General features: G+C 48.8%; 7 protein-coding genes across 7 annotated transcripts; 5 read left to right on the top strand and 2 right to left on the bottom strand.

Moving 5' to 3' along the window:
• Nucleotides 1-373: 373 nt before the first annotated feature.
• Nucleotides 374-2,632, bottom strand: VFPPC_04408 (Ser/Thr protein phosphatase family; the record flags this gene model as incomplete). The annotated part of the gene is made up of 7 exons (XM_018283765.1): nucleotides 374-524; nucleotides 576-696; nucleotides 745-923; nucleotides 996-1,830; nucleotides 1,887-2,093; nucleotides 2,140-2,380; nucleotides 2,432-2,632. 7 exons carry the CDS (start codon nucleotides 2,630-2,632, stop codon nucleotides 374-376), a joined length of 1,935 nt encoding a protein of 644 aa, XP_018144972.1.
• Nucleotides 2,633-3,979: 1,347 nt separating this feature from the next.
• VFPPC_15786 (hypothetical protein) lies at nucleotides 3,980-4,613 on the top strand (the record flags this gene model as incomplete). The annotated part of the gene is made up of 2 exons (XM_018293539.1): nucleotides 3,980-4,360; nucleotides 4,416-4,613. The coding sequence occupies 2 exons, from the start codon at nucleotides 3,980-3,982 to the stop codon at nucleotides 4,611-4,613; spliced, it is 579 nt and encodes a 192-aa protein (XP_018144971.1).
• A 217-nt stretch (nucleotides 4,614-4,830) lies between these two features.
• On the bottom strand, nucleotides 4,831-5,470 carry VFPPC_04407 (HHE domain-containing protein; the record flags this gene model as incomplete). Its single annotated transcript, XM_018283764.1, has 2 exons — nucleotides 4,831-5,163; nucleotides 5,234-5,470. The coding sequence occupies 2 exons, from the start codon at nucleotides 5,468-5,470 to the stop codon at nucleotides 4,831-4,833; spliced, it is 570 nt and encodes a 189-aa protein (XP_018144970.1).
• A 1,315-nt stretch (nucleotides 5,471-6,785) lies between these two features.
• Nucleotides 6,786-10,124, top strand: VFPPC_04406 (nitrate reductase; the record flags this gene model as incomplete). The annotated part of the gene is made up of 4 exons (XM_018283763.1): nucleotides 6,786-7,052; nucleotides 7,120-9,076; nucleotides 9,129-10,034; nucleotides 10,084-10,124. The coding sequence occupies 4 exons, from the start codon at nucleotides 6,786-6,788 to the stop codon at nucleotides 10,122-10,124; spliced, it is 3,171 nt and encodes a 1,056-aa protein (XP_018144969.1).
• Nucleotides 10,125-11,002: 878 nt separating this feature from the next.
• Nucleotides 11,003-11,473, top strand: VFPPC_15785 (hypothetical protein; the record flags this gene model as incomplete). The annotated part of the gene is made up of 2 exons (XM_018293538.1): nucleotides 11,003-11,066; nucleotides 11,142-11,473. 2 exons carry the CDS (start codon nucleotides 11,003-11,005, stop codon nucleotides 11,471-11,473), a joined length of 396 nt encoding a protein of 131 aa, XP_018144968.1.
• A 1,558-nt stretch (nucleotides 11,474-13,031) lies between these two features.
• Nucleotides 13,032-14,256, top strand: VFPPC_17734 (hypothetical protein; the record flags this gene model as incomplete). The annotated part of the gene is made up of 3 exons (XM_022429423.1): nucleotides 13,032-13,319; nucleotides 13,417-13,999; nucleotides 14,066-14,256. The coding sequence occupies 3 exons, from the start codon at nucleotides 13,032-13,034 to the stop codon at nucleotides 14,254-14,256; spliced, it is 1,062 nt and encodes a 353-aa protein (XP_022285539.1).
• Nucleotides 14,257-15,638: 1,382 nt separating this feature from the next.
• Nucleotides 15,639-16,463, top strand: VFPPC_13625 (dephospho-CoA kinase; the record flags this gene model as incomplete). Its single annotated transcript, XM_018291400.1, has 1 exon — nucleotides 15,639-16,463. One exon carries the CDS (start codon nucleotides 15,639-15,641, stop codon nucleotides 16,461-16,463), a length of 825 nt encoding a protein of 274 aa, XP_018144967.1.
• Nucleotides 16,464-16,686: the final 223 nt, after the last annotated feature.

Genomic DNA, 16,686 nt, shown 5'->3' with positions numbered 1-16,686 from the left:
GGAAGCAACATTGAAATCACTCGAGTGCCTGCTAATTGAAGGCTGGCAACACCTTTCTCTTGCCCTGAATTAGGTCAAGTGGGAATATACGTGCCTTCCAATTGTCGGTTTGTGTATCTGGTAGAGTAAGGAGGCTAAATGTATTTCAACAAGAAAAAGGTGTCACATATCGCGTTGTGTGTTGAGATATATTAAGCCGTATCAGCGTATACTTGAATACATTAGTGTATACTTGGACATATCACTGCAAGCTTGGATACATCACTGCACGCTTGGACACAGGCAAAGACTTTTTACCACAGGCTGTATCACTCCATTCGCTTTACACGCAATATGCTAACCACAACTCCTCGCTCAACTCCTCACTCATATCTCAAAGAGGACAGTCATCCACATTCTCCTGCCACGCAAGCTTGGCATACGGCAGCATGAAATCCTGCGACGTAAAAGTGCAGTTGATGTAGCACTGTACCATGTCGGCCGTATACCCTGCTCCAAGGTCCTGAAGTACGAGGCTCTGGATGCTAATATCGTTGTTAGCCATACACTTTGTAATTTGACGGCTAGGAACATACAAGTCAAAGAAGATGAGGTCGACTTTATCAGGGTTGCTGCCATCCTTGGGGAACGACGCGCGAGCCTCCCAGTATCCAGGGATGCGATAGCTAGGAATCGCCGAGTGCTCAGTATCATCACCTGCGTGCTGTTAGCGTCTGCTTCAAACTTGCAAGTGTGTAAACGGACCATCAGTTCCCCAGTCATCCTTGGTAGTGTACCCCGGGACGACTCCGTCCTGGCGACGAACAATGCCACGAGGTTCACGCACATCGCGACGACTCATGTATCCGAGTGTTGGATTGGTGCATTCATCGCTGGGGACGCGCGTAGAAACAAATCGTTTGTTGACGATGCCTTTGTTGAGTCTGCAATATGTTAGCACAGCCCGCCGAAGCACTTTTAAAGGGAAATGCACCATCATGGCGCCGTAAACTCACTTGTCAAGAACCGCCGACGCCTTATCAAAGGGAACATCCGCAATGTAAAGAAACACGTCCCTAAACGGCGCAACAATAAAGTTATCGTCATACGTAAAAGGACCTTTGTGAAGATCGAATCTAATAGCACCAGTGTTGCCCAGAATAATACGAGACTTATCCTTGCGAGTCTCGTTCAGAACAACCGCCGAAACAGCAGGGTAAATCACACCAGGGAAGATATTCTTCGGATCAGTAAACGGCGCACAGTCGATACAGTAATCTTGCGGAGCGCAGCCGTATACTTGGCCGAGCTTGAGCTCATCGCGAACTTTGGTAATGTCCCCCGTCACACGCAGGCCAGAGTGGTAGTCGTACGTCTTCTCAGTCTGCTTAGAATGATAGAGGAACGTCTTGCGGTTCCAGTCCAAGTACCGTCTGGAGTAGACAAACGGTGATTTGGAACCTTCCTTGGCTGGTCTCGAAGGATTAGGCACACCGTGAGGATTCTTGACGCCCTTGAAGCCACTGTTCGATGAGTCGAAACCAGAAACAGACATCCAGCCTAGGGTTTCGCAGTACCGACCAGACTCGATACCCACGGCGCTGTCGTCGTAGACTGCAAAGTCACGAATATGGCTGTGTCCGCCGAGGACTTGGATGGGTGTCTTGGCATGAGAAGCACGAATGGCATCGAGGACGAGTTTGAAGGTGCTGGCTGAGTCGGTGGGACGGACGGGATTGTGACCGAACAGGATGAAGAGATCGACGGGTTCTTTGCTGGCGAGGGCTTCGTTGAACCAGCTCTCTTTGATCATGTCTTTGGCTTTGATGACTTGCGATGCATTGGAGTTGCCTTTGCTTGATTAGTAGGTTGACTCGGAATCACCGTGACATGGAACACTTTCATACCGGTAAAGTCAAACAAGACGCCAAAAGCCATGACACGGAGTCCCTTGGGGGTAGTAAAATAGCGATGGGTGGCGCCCACGTACTCAAACTTGCCCGTCTTTTGGTTGAGAACCTTGACATTGGAGGTGACGTATCTGTCTCCCCATTTCTTGGCGTACTCATTGAACATCTGGTACGCAACTTCGGTAACGTAGAGTTCATGATTTCCTTTTCATTGTTAGAGATGATTCAATAGTTAGAGTGATGTGCTCACCAATTGTCAGCAAATCGTACTCAATCTCATCAAAGATTGGCATAGACTTGGTGCCATCCTGCTTCGTCGCATCTGAAACGCCATTGCCGTCGTGTAAATCACCAGTGTCAACAAGAAGCAGGTCGACTCCCATGTTACCAGCCGTCTGCTTCATGCGACGACTGAACGTCACAAAGTCGCCCCAGTCAGCGCCGTAATTTTGCTCCTTCAAGTGGCCTTCCAGCCAGCCATGAGTATCGGTCTACAACACATCAATGGGTGTTCTGCCCGGCAATTGCGAAAGGTCACTCACGGTATGAAGGAAATTGACCTGACCCCATTCAAGAGGTGCCTTTGGACCATATGTGGCATTGGGCGCACCTGGTTGCATACGCTTGACGTGACGAACATGCTCGACCTTGTCAATTGGGCCGTAGCAGCCATGATCGCCGCACGCAAATGCTCCTGTGAGGAGAGCAGCGACGCTGCCAATGAGTCCGAGAGACTTCAACATGATGGCGGTGTTGAAGAAGCTCAATTCTTCTTCCGCTGTGACTACAGAGGAAGAGAATCGCAAGTATTCTTGGATCACGCCAACATCTGGAGAACACCAAAGGAACCGCGTCCCTGTCTTATATGCTAATCTCGCCTCCCACGTTTCCTAGCGGATAAATCCACACCGAGTATAGCTCCTATCCCATCCCATGCATTGTTCCAGGAGATAAGACACACGCGGGAATGCCAATGCTCGGCCAGCTCCGCCCAACTAAGAGTCTAAGACCCTGTTGCGGTTCGCGCAGATCCCGACCTGGAGGCTTGGGGAAACGAAAGTTCCACCGCTGCTGACACCCATGCACTCTCACCAATTCGAACTGCTCCGTTTTACATGGTGTTGTCTGGTTCGGCCGGAGCACGACGACTTGGTGGCGGCTATGTTTCCTCTTGAGGATTCGTGGCTTACCTGCCCGATTGGGAAATTCAGCTTCATCAAGTTGCATGCAATTGCTGTCATGAACCTGTCGAATATGACATGGTACAAGCGATATCTGCAAGCCTCAATTTGAAGTGAAAGAAACATGTCCAATCGGTTTCGACTGCTTCCAAGCATAGCATCTCGGTCAGGAAACCGGACTGTTGACCTTGACCTTGACAAGAGACGTTATTTCGTGCCGAGCTACCCGTCGGTGCAACCTCTCAGGGCGGAGAGCGAAGCCATGTGCCGGTAGCTTCAGGATCGACAGGCTGGAGAGGGCCGGGAATAATTGAGCCAATATTCAGTAGTTTCCTGCGTTCCTGGCGCGCAGTAAGCAACTAAACATCTGGGGCAAAGTCTGGTTTTGAGACTCGGCTACCTGGGTGAATTAAAATACAGATGACTGATTGCCAAAGGTTGCATTGACATAAGGTAAATTATAAGCTTCAAGAGAGTCTGTACATTGTGTTGCCGGGTTTGTTGCACGGCTCTTGCTGTCAATTGCGCGACAACCATGTGTAGCCCCAAGCATGTTCGGCATGACTCTCAGTTGTCTATTGCAACTACTTCTTGAATGAGAAAACCTTTTTTGATTCATTCGAGATGAGAGACAAGATTCCATAAAACTAACTAGCAACTCTGTAACTCACCTCTACGCTCTCGTCGCAATGTGGACATCCAGTGCGTCACCGTGATATCACCACTGCATTCTTTCATCACCAAAACCCACATCAGCTTCGGAGCATGCCATTCTTACGTCTTTCATTTTGCAAAATCCATTCTTTAAATAAAAAAGACCCTGCGGTTCGCAATGCCTAACCTTTCAATACCAACTCCCGAATGAAATTCCCAACAGAAGCCATCCTCACCGAATTTTGCAGTTTCAAAATGTCTCGAGAAAAGGTCATGATGACAGCTGCCGCCGGCGCAGGTCTCATCGGTGCAACCGTCTACGCTACGCGAAGAAATAACACCAACAACCAAGATAACAGGAACATCGCCCAGCAAAAGCGTGATCTCGGCCTCGGCGGCGCAGGAATCGGAGGAAATAAAATGGCCGGGGGCATGGAGAGAGGAGGTCGACCTGGCGCAGGGGATGGAGATCCAGGACGTCAGGTCACGACTGCGGAATCGAGGGACAAATTGCCTTCTGGCCAAATTGGCGGTGGTGAGGGAGCGGGAGGTTCGAGCGCGCGTAGAACACAGCTCCCTTTTACGGGATCAAACTCCAAGGGTAGTTCTGGCGATGATCAGACTGAGAAAAACCCTGTAAGTCAGGATAGAGTATGAACTTCACAGGTTTGAGAGCTAATACTGTTGCCAGAACAAAACCAACACGACACCAGAGACAAAATCTAGTTCACCAGAGAGGTCTGGGTGGTTAAACTCTATGAAGAGTACGGTGAGCGGAAAGTCGACTGCTAGTCGCAAGGACGAAGAAGGGCTTCATGGCACAAGAGGTATTAGCGAGATGGGACCAGTCGTACCTTCGAAGAAGAAGCCAGCAGATGCTTCAGAATAGATGAGGTATTTTAATAACATCCATCTTGTGTTGGGTCGCTGTATCTCATCGTACGAATGGGGTTCTATGAATAGTGTTGACAGGTCACGACAGTGGCTTTGTAAACAAGCTTGCTAGACTTCCTCATCTTATGCCTAACTATACAAACAATACACGAGGAAACTAATTACACCAATAGAAGGAGCTTAACATCCTAAAATTATTCTCTTCTCCTACTTCACAGCTTCTCTTTGTCCGGGAACTTGCGGAACAAATCAGCGACCTTGTCAATCGGCGCCGCAAGTAACCCCATTGCCGTCTCAAATGGAGGATGCTCCCCAGCACTAGGATGGCTGCGAGAAGGCACAAAAAGCTTGGTCCTCTCAAATGACTTTGCCATAGATTCAGACTCTCCTTCTGCAGACTGGAGCTTCTTTTCAAGAGCAGGCAAATCCCGTTCTTCTTCTTCCTTGATGTGTTCTGAGAGTGGACCCCATATCTTCTTCAACTGATTGATGTAGTTTGAGTCAGAGGCACTCATCTCTTGAAACTCTTTGAGCATCTGTTTGACCTGTATTCGACGTTACATGAGCCATTGATACACTAAGTGGGAAATCGTTTGGAAGTTCGGCGGTACATACTGAATGATGCTCCTTCCGGTCAGAGTCGGCCATTTCTTTGCCCTCTGCCCCGAGGTGTCTTTCCATGGCTGGATAGAGGACAAGCTCCTCACCAACTGAGTGTCTAGCAAGTTCCCAAATAAACTGGTTCCCGAAGCGTTGCTGGTGATCATGATTGTTTGCATTGTTGACTACTTCATTGTAGTATTGTTCCAACTCCCGGTGGTCGTCGATAATTGCCTGAGATATGGTCGACATGGCTGCGGAGTGTCGAATAGAACGACTAATTAACAATGTAGTATGGATATTGTTACACCTGGTGAGGTTGAACGGAATGGTGCGTAGACTAAGCATAGTATTTCCAAACAACAATGGCATCCTGGTTATATGCAGAGGACTAAACTCGTCATTATATACTCGTCGAGTTCAGAACGAAGTAATTAACCATACCTTTCATGCAAGTATACGCAGCCAATGAAATGTTGGCCATTTGCAATCGGTGGACGAGTGGTGACGTGCAGTCTTGTAACGGTGACGCTCGTGATACTGCGTGGTGCTTCAACTCGTAAATGTGACGTCGATGGGCGTAGTGCTGGACCTTTCTGTCCGGAACAGCCACATGTTATTACATGCTCATCACAAGCCAGTTTTCCTTTTTTTTAAGCGTACCGAAGCCAGAGCGTAATTTGGTAAACTAGAAACGAAGCCACCAACAACCAACTAAGGCGTGACTCCGAGACAGCATCACAAAGTCATGTGCAGCCACCAATTGACAGCCTCTAACCGGGATATTTCTGAGACTCAATACATCTTCTGCTCATTTCGGCCGATTTGACAGTTTCATTTAATTTTCATGACGTTACCGGCGCGCGATTACACCAGCCAACACACAACGACCGGAGCAGTTTACACGACTTGCTCCATGGATAGCTAACTTGTCGAGCCAATGCCTTGAGCCAGCGTGGAACGCCATGTTTTGCATACGGATATTGCTCAACAGCTTCATGTTTACTCAAACTCTTAACATACTATTGCCGAGGTTGTATAATGACACCTCGTTGCAATGGCATGTCATCGACCTAGGTAAACTCCAACAACCCCAAACTCCCAGACTGTCACAATTTTGACTGCTTAAAATGAGAGATTTAATCACCATGATCATGTGAGCCAACTTGAGAATCGCACTGTTTCATTGTTCTGGGCGGGAGCTACCTACGCAATGTATCGCCATTGTGTTGTTTTAGCCACATTCTCATCTACCGAACTCACAAACTCTCCAATTCCGCCTCGCTGTATAAACTGAGCTTCCATTCGCGGTTCCGAATCCTCACGCCGTCCCATCGGTTGTGCCGGGAATACGGCACGCCAACCAGGAGAAGCGACACTAGCTTGCACTATCCGGCGCGAAGTTTAAACTTCATTCGGCGCCACTATGGATGGTCAGCTTTACGATTGACGTCACCATTAGGTGATTCCCATGGTGTTTGACCATAATACTAGGAGTTCCCTGGAACGACGATGGTTCAATTTATCGATGCAAATACACTATCGTAAACTCAGAAGACAATCCATCATGGGAGCCTCCAAACGCTGGGCTGTCAAGGTCCAAGACCACCCTGGTTCGACAGCCGAACAAATCGCCAATGAGCCCAATTGGAGCACCGGCCATGAACATCGCGTTGGGTATAGGAATAAGAGCAATCGCTTGCCTGGAATTACCCACAAGCATGAGGACTATAGTCAGGAAATTGAAGACGCTCTGAAGGAGAGGAAGAAGCTACAGTTGGACGTAGAATCCGGCAAGCTGGTCAACTTTCGGGACGTCATTCAAAGTCAAGAGGTATGCCATTAATGTCTAGATCTCCCACTGTTTAACTTGTCTACATCGCAGCTGACAGTACCACCAGGATTTCCATCTCAGACACCCAGAAAATAAGTCTCTTGGCTGGCGATACGTTCTAGAAACAACTGAAGATTGGGTCAAGCACGGTCAGAAATGGCCAATAAATGTCAAACACGACCAAGATCAAAAGCAGAAGCAAACCAATGAGGACCATTCTCAAGGCTCAGGAGAGAAAATAGAGAAACCGTCGCAAACCGAGCACGAATGGAGGCGTGATGAGGACACTGGGAAACATCACGATGCGTACGCATCAGAGAAACCGACAAAAGACGGCAAAGGGGACAACAATACAGAAAAGGACGACCTTTCGGAAAAGTACACCGCGCAGGAACTGGCGCTTCTTCGGGCCCTGGAGTACGAGAAGGACTATATTTTCAGCTTAAAGGAAAACGACGGCCGCAAACATTCTCCCCAAAAGCCAAAACAGACGGAGCTATCAATAGATGAGCAAGACCAGTTCAGCCCAGATAATTGGGTGCCGCGATCGTCCCATCTTATTCGACTCACGGGAAAGCACCCAGTAAATGCCGAGCCTCAACTAGATCACCTCTTTGATGCTGGACTCATCACTCCCAACGAACTTCACTATGTCCGAAACCACGGTTCCGTCCCCAGACTACTCTGGGAATACCACGAGCTTGACATCGAATACAATGGGCGGGTAACCAAGATCAATATGAAAGACCTGACTTCCTTTACCTGTATCAACATCCCCGTCCTATTAGCATGCGACGGTAATAGGAGAAAGGAACTAAACATGATCAAGAAGAGCAAAGGGTTCGGTTGGGGGCCCGGCGGCGTTAGCTGTGCCTATTGGAAAGGTCCCTTACTCCGCGATGTCCTCCGCTCAGCTGGCGTGCCGGAAATTCTATCGCATGATAAGCGGCATTGGGTCAACTTCGAAGGCGCAGATGATCTCAGCGACGGCAAGTACTCGACATGTATCCCGTACGAATACGCGATGGATCCGCAAAACGACGTTATTCTAGCCTACAACATGAACGACGTTCCTCTTCCCCCGGACCACGGATATCCCGTTCGCCTCATTATCCCCGGATATGTTGGAGGCAGATGTGTCAAGTGGCTGAAGCGAATATGGATCAGTGACAAGGAAAACGACTCACATTACCACATCTGGGACAACCGAGTTCTTCCCTCTTTTGTCACAGAGAAGGACGGACCCTTTGCTGAAACTCTCTTCAAGCATCCCGACACGGCCTGCAACGAGCAAAACCTCAACTCAGTCATTGTCAAGCCAGCACAGGGAGAAACTATACCACTGGCAAAGGCTAAGAAAGGTAACAGCTATCGAATAGAGGGCTTTGCATATGACGGCGGCGGCCACCAGATTCAACGAGTAGAAGTGTCCTTGGACAACGGTAAAACGTGGCTATACTGCATCCGTCGCTTTTCCGACCATCCCATCCGCCACGGCAACAAGTTTTGGGCCTGGGTGCATTGGTTCGTCGACGTTGAAATATCTCACTTGCTGAGGGCGGACAGCATCACCGTTCGCTGTTTCAACGTCTTCAAAAACACGCAGCCCAGAGACGCCAATTGGAATATAATGGGCATGATGAATAATTGTTGGTATGTTGTACGCCCGGAAATTACATACGAGGACGATTCAGGGGAACCCGCCATATTATTCAGACACCCTACAGAGCCGGGTACCGGAGATGGCGGATGGATGAAGCCAAGTGTTGAGAATACTATAGCCAAAGTCCGCCAGGAAGCCGGCGCGCCTCAGAAGCAGTTCACCCGCGAGGAAATTGAGAAGCATGATAAGCAAGATGACTGTTGGATAGTCGTCGATGGCAAGATTTATGATGCAACGAGTGTTCTGGAGTGGCATCCAGGTGGTGCGGCTGCTATTTTGGGCCACGCAGGAAAGGTTCATAAGGAGACGAGTGATGAATTTGCCAGTATTCATGATGACTATGCCTACCAGAAGCTTAAAGGTTTGTCTACCCACAGTGTTAAACTCCAGACATAAGCTAATTTGTTTCATAGAATGTGCTCTTGGTGTCGTCACTGAGAAGGCGGCTAACTACATCAAGATGAATGCAGAATCGTCAGCTAAAGATGCGGCGAGCTCTCAACTGCAAAAAGAGAAAATCGCACTCCAAAAGCACAGATGGATTCCGGTGACATTGGTCAATAGAAAGCAACTCTCCCGAGACACAAGAAGCTACACGTTCCGTTTGCCCGATAATAGCCATGTGTTGGGATTAGGTACCTGCCAACACGTCCAAATTGGCTTTCACCTACAAGATAGAATGCTAGTCCGCAGCTACACGCCAACACGACCCCTTTTGCCTTGTCCAAACCTTCAGAACGGGCATAGCCAGCGTGGCAAGAAGGAGACGTCTCCGGAAGACGGCCACGGGACGTTTGAACTCACAGTCAAGACATACTTTCCCGACGACAATCAACCTGGCGGTGCCTTGTCAAATATCCTTGACTGCATGCCTATTGGCGAAGAAGTGGAACTCAAGGGTCCCACGGGGGAAATCGTCTACAACGGCAATGGGAACTTTATCATTGAAGGCAAGGAACGTCACTTTGACAAAGTCTCCCTTGTGCTCGGCGGATCTGGTCTTACACCTGGCTACTCCCTCCTGGCGCGGATACTACTCACAAAGGGAGACAAGACGCAAATTAGGGTTGTTGACGCAAATAAGAGTGAGGGTGACATCTTGTTACGACAAAAGCTGGATGAGTTTAAACGCAATTCCAATGGCCAGCTTCACATTACACATGTTTTGAGCCACCCCAGTGACAAATGGGACGGGTATAAGGGATATATTAACGCAGATATTATTAGAGAAAGCCTCTTTGAACCCGCGGAAGAAGCTGTTACGTTCCTCTGCGGTCCTCCGGCTATGATTCAAAAGGCGGCGCTACCGGCTCTGAGAGGTAAGTTGATGATTGGCATCTTGCATGAATGTATACTGACTAATGGTAGACTGGGGTTACGTGGAAGACGAAAACATGTTCGGATTCTAGAATCTTGCATGTACATGCCAGCTTAGGGTTCCATGAGCGGGGGTGTGGCAACTTGCATGATGCATAAGCATAAACCGGGTCGGGTACACTACACGCATGATCATCGAGATGCATTGCTGGAAGGTGTAGCCGATTGGGTATAACTTTTAGCCTTTGTCTCCGATTAATGGACAATGGTCGGGGTTTGGGGTTGAAGGCACGACTCAAGGGTAGTCGGAGCCCAAAAGACGACATATCTACTGCATATAACTACTCATGTCATGAATGAGAATGAGTTTACATCCATAGTGTATAATGGGAACTTGTTAACGATAAACTTAAATCACATACCGCATGGCTTCGTTTACCAAGATACGACACATCAACAATGACAAGCTACATATAAAGGTGATGAAGGTGATGCGTACCCCACTTTCACATGGTGCACATGCCAATGGTTCAAGAGATTCTCGATGATTCAACAATGCATTCACCATAATTACGCGTCTCCAAGCGCCTCTTGTCCCTTGTCCCCCAACAAATTCCCACAAACCCAAGGCAATCGTCATGAACGCGGCCCCGGATCTCACTTTACAAGCCCCGATCCCCACTTGCCCAATCAGGAAAGTCAAGTGGGTCTGTAACTCGGACTAAAACCTCCATCACTGAACGTCATCGATGATGCAAATAAGCTCAAGCCGCCGGCCGGTTTTGGTGAAGCGTTTCCTGTTTTTTTATTTCTTTTTTTAAAGCTATCCTCCATACAAAGTCTCTTCTTGAAAACGCTTGCTTCAAACTTGTGTTTTTCCATCATCTCAGACGCGACTGATTCATCTGCCAAATACAACGTAATTGTCTTCCAACTTCAAGCAACTTCGTCCACCACCGATTTCTGAACCATGTATGTCCCCGACGTACAGAAGCTCGCCACCGCAGGCTTGGCCATTGCCAGCGTCACATTGAGTACGCCCGCCCCAGTTTGCACTCAAACAATGAAAACATGCAATTTTTCTTTGACTGACTAACATCTCTCAGCAGGTGACACCGTCTCCAAAGGAAACGTGCTCGACTATGCCATCGAGAAATGCATCGACCGTGACGGAAACGTTCGTTGCTCCAAGCCTTTCCCCGTTAAGGAGGGCTCTTGCTATAAATTGGAGTGGTCTACGGACGGTACACTGTCCCACACAACCATCGAGGTTCGCGATGCCGGAAGTGGAGAGATGGTCTACTACCGAGACACGAATGGGGAATGGAAGCCAGAGAAGAATGAGCTCGTGTACCTCGACTTCAAGCCCAAGATTTGGGGAACGGGGAATGATACCGTCGACTATGAAGTGAAGAAGTGTGACAAGGAAGAGGAGTTGTAAACATATTTGCATAGGCTTGCCGAGTCGCATAATACGGGCCGACAGGGAAAATGTGGGGAAACGTATCGGCCGGAGTGGCATAACAGGGCCATAGAGGGTATGCATATAGTTATATTTGTTTGTGATTAATGAGAAACTTAGGAAAAAATAGCTCCTTCATTGGGGTAGTAAATATTTCTTTTCGGGACGGTTTAGTTCACCTCTGAGCCTCCTGTCTCTGTAGTGAGTGATTTGACATGTTAACCACGGTACGCGGTACATTTGGTAAGATAACTCCTTGTCATGTTCACCGCAATAGTCCTAGTTAGTGCGATATATGTAGCCCGTTGCGATTTACCAAGGGCCATCTAGTTGTCTAGACATGCATGTGTGAAACACAGATACATTGCAATGATGGAAAGATTAGCAGGGAATATTAGAGGAAACGCGCTCATCAAAATACATTGCCGACTATTTTTTTGTATGGCATTTTTCTTCGTAGTGAATGGTCATCGTTTGCGCCGTCTGGATACTAGCGTACAATACCGACAGCGGGCAGGTTCGGTCTCAACGAAATCATCAAGCTGGGTTCTGTCAATGGAACATAATTTGACCTCTCTCTCTGTATCAGCGGAGCGCTCCCCTTTGCTGGTCAAATGACCTCGCGGCCATTTTTATTCGACAAGTTCCGTAGATTCTGTCTAGTCTCCCGCGTTCTAAAGTGAATTGAACTCGCAGGATTATGAAACGGGTCTTCATTTCGTAAAATGGAACAACTCATGCCACATACCGGATCTTGTGGCGCTTTAAAATCAGAGCTCTTACTAATCGCTTATCACCTGGACCCCTGAAATGCCTTCCTGGTGGACACAACACACTTGCCCCCCTCGTCGGGAGTCTATAAGATCCATGCCAGACTTTGACGCTAGTAAGCTACTTATGAACGACATCGGAATTCCCTTACAGAGGCCTCAACAGGACCTCACAGCTATTCCTGACACTATGTGGCTGCAACAATGGTATGGCGACATCGGGCATTCAACACACTGACCTGTCACCCCCAGAGTACCACCAGACAGCGCGCTTGTAGATTAAAACATAGGGTAGCAAAACGCGAATGATATGTCAGGGATAAATTCCAATGTGTTATGAGAAAAGAGTAAACGTAGAAACAGCCAATCACGTTCGTCGATATAGTCGGAGGTCACTCCGTGTCGTCAATCCCCCGGTCCCAATCCCATTCACCCAAACGACATCCTTGGCAAGTAAATATAGCGGGGTTCTCTGTATTCTGAGGAATGCCAAGGCCAGAATCTTTCAGAATAAAAGTTGAATCGCATTTGTCAACCGGAATTAAATCCGAGGTACGGCATGAAAAAGCTCGTCTAAGCAGGGTTGTCAGCAAGCAGAGCGGGATCCCAAGATTTTTGGAGGTGCGTAATTTACGACAAAGACCAATCATGGTGACGTTACGGGGGAATAAAATGGGCTTGCACCCGTTTTCTGGAGAAATAAGTAGTAGCTAGCTTGGGCACAAGGGATCGGCGTAGAGCGGCTAGAGTGGGCGTGTTGGAACGTCATGAGGAGTTATTGTCACCAGGCATCTGCTAAGTCTATTAGGGCAACATCAAATCGTGGGTTGCGTCTGGTCAGACTGAATTCCATCGTTTACAAAGCATCACCGCCAGTTAATCGAAGTCTCGCACCATGGATAAAGGCTATCGAACCATACTCCCCAGAAGCGACCCGACTCCAGACCAAGCCGACGGGACAGATGGCAATATTGCATCAAGCTGGGGCCGGGCTGGACCAACGCAAAGAGCTGCCAAATTGGCCGCGGCTTGCGAGCCATGTCGCCGGCAAAAATGCAAGGTGTGTATTCGTTGCAGATGTTTCATGTCGAGTTTGGTAGCCCCCTATCAAAATCAAGAGCGGAATATGTAGCTGACACCATGACTATCAAGTGCGATGGGAAACGGCCATCGTGTTCGCATTGCGACCATCACGGCATGCAGTGCGAATACATAACCGACGCTGGAGAAAGTCGTTCTTCGGCATTTAAGCGGAAATACAATACAATTGAAGAGGAACTTAATACGTTGCGGAGACTTTTCAGCTACATCCAAGATCGTCCCCAATCAGAGGCACAAGGCATCATGGCTCGCCTTCAATCTTGCAAGGATCCAGCTGAATCACTGCAACACTTTGTCACCGAGACTTCTGAGAGCTACAGCGTCGGGAGTGTTGGGAGTGAGGGAGACTTCGTAGGAGTGCAGGTATCCCAGACCTTTAGTACTGATCCTTCTCAGTTTGTAATAGATCCGTCCCTATTAAAGTTGCCGGTCAAGGTTCCAGCCCGTCCCTGGACTACCGTTGCTGGAAACGATGCGGTATCGGAAATAATATCTCAGTTTTTTATTGATGGGCGACCTCTGGCTCTGCCCATCGTAAACCACAACAAGTTTGTAGAAGAGATGAACCTGGGTGATCCCAAGTCCGCTAGTTGTTGCAGCCCTCTTCTTGTAAACGCAATATGCGCACAGCAATGCGTAAGCTGTTTTATTATTCCCTGAAAATAATGTGTTGGCTGATAATGCACGCAGTATACATCAGTAGACGCCGATTTGTGGACGGTTTCGCGGCAGGAAATGGGTCAGCGCTTTTTGAATGAGGCGTATAAACTGTTGAGAGAGACCACCAGCCGGGTCAGTCTTCCGCTGGCACAAGCAGTAAACTTGTTGTATCAAGCAGAGCTTGCAAAGGATATCTTCAGCATCGCCAGCGAAACGGCCCCGCTCAACTGATGGACCCAAAGGAATAACTGCAACTTCGGCAGGCTGCATGGTCTCCTGTGATCGGAACCTGGGTTCAAAGCCAAAGAACGGTACTTCATGATAAACCACAGCAGTGTCTTGAATCTTGACATTGGGCGTCGCACCACGAAGCAGACCGAAGGAGCTGCTAAGCAGAGCTGACATCACCCACAAGTTGGTATGTCAACGAATCGGACAGCTCTGTCAAGAGCCGCTCCACCCTCAAATTATGAAGGCGGCCAAAGACGGGGTACTTGAAAATGCTATCATGTAAAGTTCGAGCATGTCGTCCTCTCTAGGGTGCGCTACCCAACTCTCGGAGAGCAACTGGGCTCTAAGCCTGGGCCTGAATGGCCGGTAAGCTACTTTAAACTCCACGATGTACTGAAGTTATCAGGAGGACCAAAAGTCTTCAAGCTTAACTGGTAAATCTTGTCTAAGTTGCGACACTTCTGCTTTCTCGGGCTGCGATTGCCTACGCTCCATGGCTCTCGTCCATGAATCATCACCCGGACAACAGGGCTGCTGACAGAACAAGCCAAGAAAATCAGACACAGATACTTTCCTACCAAAGCCTTTTCCAGCGGATGTGGAACATGAGTGAAGACAAGAGGGTGTCAAGAATCGTTCCACCTTCATGTCCCCATGTATGCAACCGGATTTCCACCAGGATCAGCGCATCATCATACGCTGGAGTTAATCAGTTTTAGTATAGGAGCGGGCTGGCTGGATTGGAACATACGCGGCTTTGGTCATGAGTCAAGGCTATGTATTGTAGTATACGTCCACTGTAGAGACCGGTCAGTTAGGTACAGGAACTACTTCCGCTACTGGCAGCTTTTCAATGTCTTGCAACATCGGGCGCGATCCAGTTTACGATGGTTCAAAATTGTAGCTTCGCAAGAGTCAGGTATCTTATGACGGCTGATGGAAGTGGACCATGTTTGGTGGTATGCGTTATATCACCTCTCAATTGAAACTTGACATGTTTCTTCGGCCCGCAATGTCACCGCGGCTCTTGGTGGCTCCGATTCTGAGGCGAACCAAACTTTATGGGTTAAATGTCTGTACTACTTCGGTTAGTCAATGGATCAAGTTATTTAGATTATTTTAAGCGGACCACCTGGCTTTTCTTACCCTTATTTGCATGTTGAACCTTTTGGTGAATCTTGCCCATGGCGGAAACATCACCGCAAATGCTAGCGCACTGGACTGCAACTTAAGATGCATTGAGCCGTTGCCCCACGCAGCATCGCCCTGTGAGCCGCGGCATTCGCATTCACTCACCCGAAGCTCATCCCTCTCACATCCGAATTCAACGCATCTTCAAACCTCACAACCATCCAGTGTTACCGCCCGCAACACCAGAGAAGATGCTACTCATCGGTTTAACCGGGTCAATCGCGACCGGCAAATCAACCATCTCATCGCTCCTCAAGTCCTCGCCATATGAGCTGCCGATTGTGGACGCCGACGTTCTGGCCAGGAAGGTGGTCGAACCGGGCACAAGCGGCTACAACGCCATTGTCAAGTATTTTGGCCCAACAACCCCGGATCTCCTAGTCGAACCATCAGATTCCATGCCAGAAACCGGCCCCAACGGCAAGGGAAGACCACTCAACCGGCCTGCACTCGGAAAGCGCGTCTTTGGTGATGGCGAACAACTGCAAAAGGACCGAGCCGTCCTAAACGGAATTGTTCACCCTGCTGTACGCAAAGAGATGTTCAAAATGGTTCTGGGTTGTTACCTCCGCGGCCACTGGGCGGTAGTACTTGACATCCCGCTCTTGTTCGAAAGCAAGCTGGATAGATTCTGCGGCGTTACCATGGTTGTCGCAGTGTCGGATCCGGAGATCCAGATGAAGCGATTGATGGACAGAGATGCTCACCTAAGCAGAGAGGATGCCGAGAATAGAGTGCGCAGCCAGACGGATGTGAGAGTCAAGGCGCAGAGATGTATCGAGAGAGGGGAAGGGAACGGCGTGGTCTTGTGGAACGATGGCTCCAAGGAGGAGTTGGAGGTGAAGCTGGATGAAGCTATGAAGAAGATGAAGGAACGAAGTCCTGAGTGGTGGTCGTGGGTGTTGCTGGGCTGTCCGCCATTGGCTTTTGCAGCAGCGCTTTGGAGACTTTGGGGGAATGCGAGGATAAACCAGCGATGGGAAGAGTCCCAGGCGGCAGCAAAAGCGAAGCTATAAAGGTGTCAAGTGGCTGGCATTGAAGTTGACCATCAAGATTGAGGTTGCTACTGTGTCCAAGTGCCGACGGTCCGACAGATGCTTGCCACCTGGCAGACAGGTGTCATCACAGCTTGGAATTGAGCTCCTCGTCCATTCACAGCGTTCCACCCAATGTATCATATTTCATACCCTCTTAATACAGTTCATCCGGTCTGTCATCTCGATGCACATGCACTCCGGC

The sequence above is a fragment of the Pochonia chlamydosporia genome, chromosome 3 (assembly GCF_001653235.2).
Source record: "Pochonia chlamydosporia 170 chromosome 3, whole genome shotgun sequence".
NCBI classification, from domain to species: Eukaryota; Fungi; Ascomycota; class Sordariomycetes; order Hypocreales; family Clavicipitaceae; genus Pochonia; species Pochonia chlamydosporia.
The sequence above is the reverse complement of the archived record's forward strand: the minus strand, read 5'-3'. Positions and strand labels throughout refer to the sequence as shown.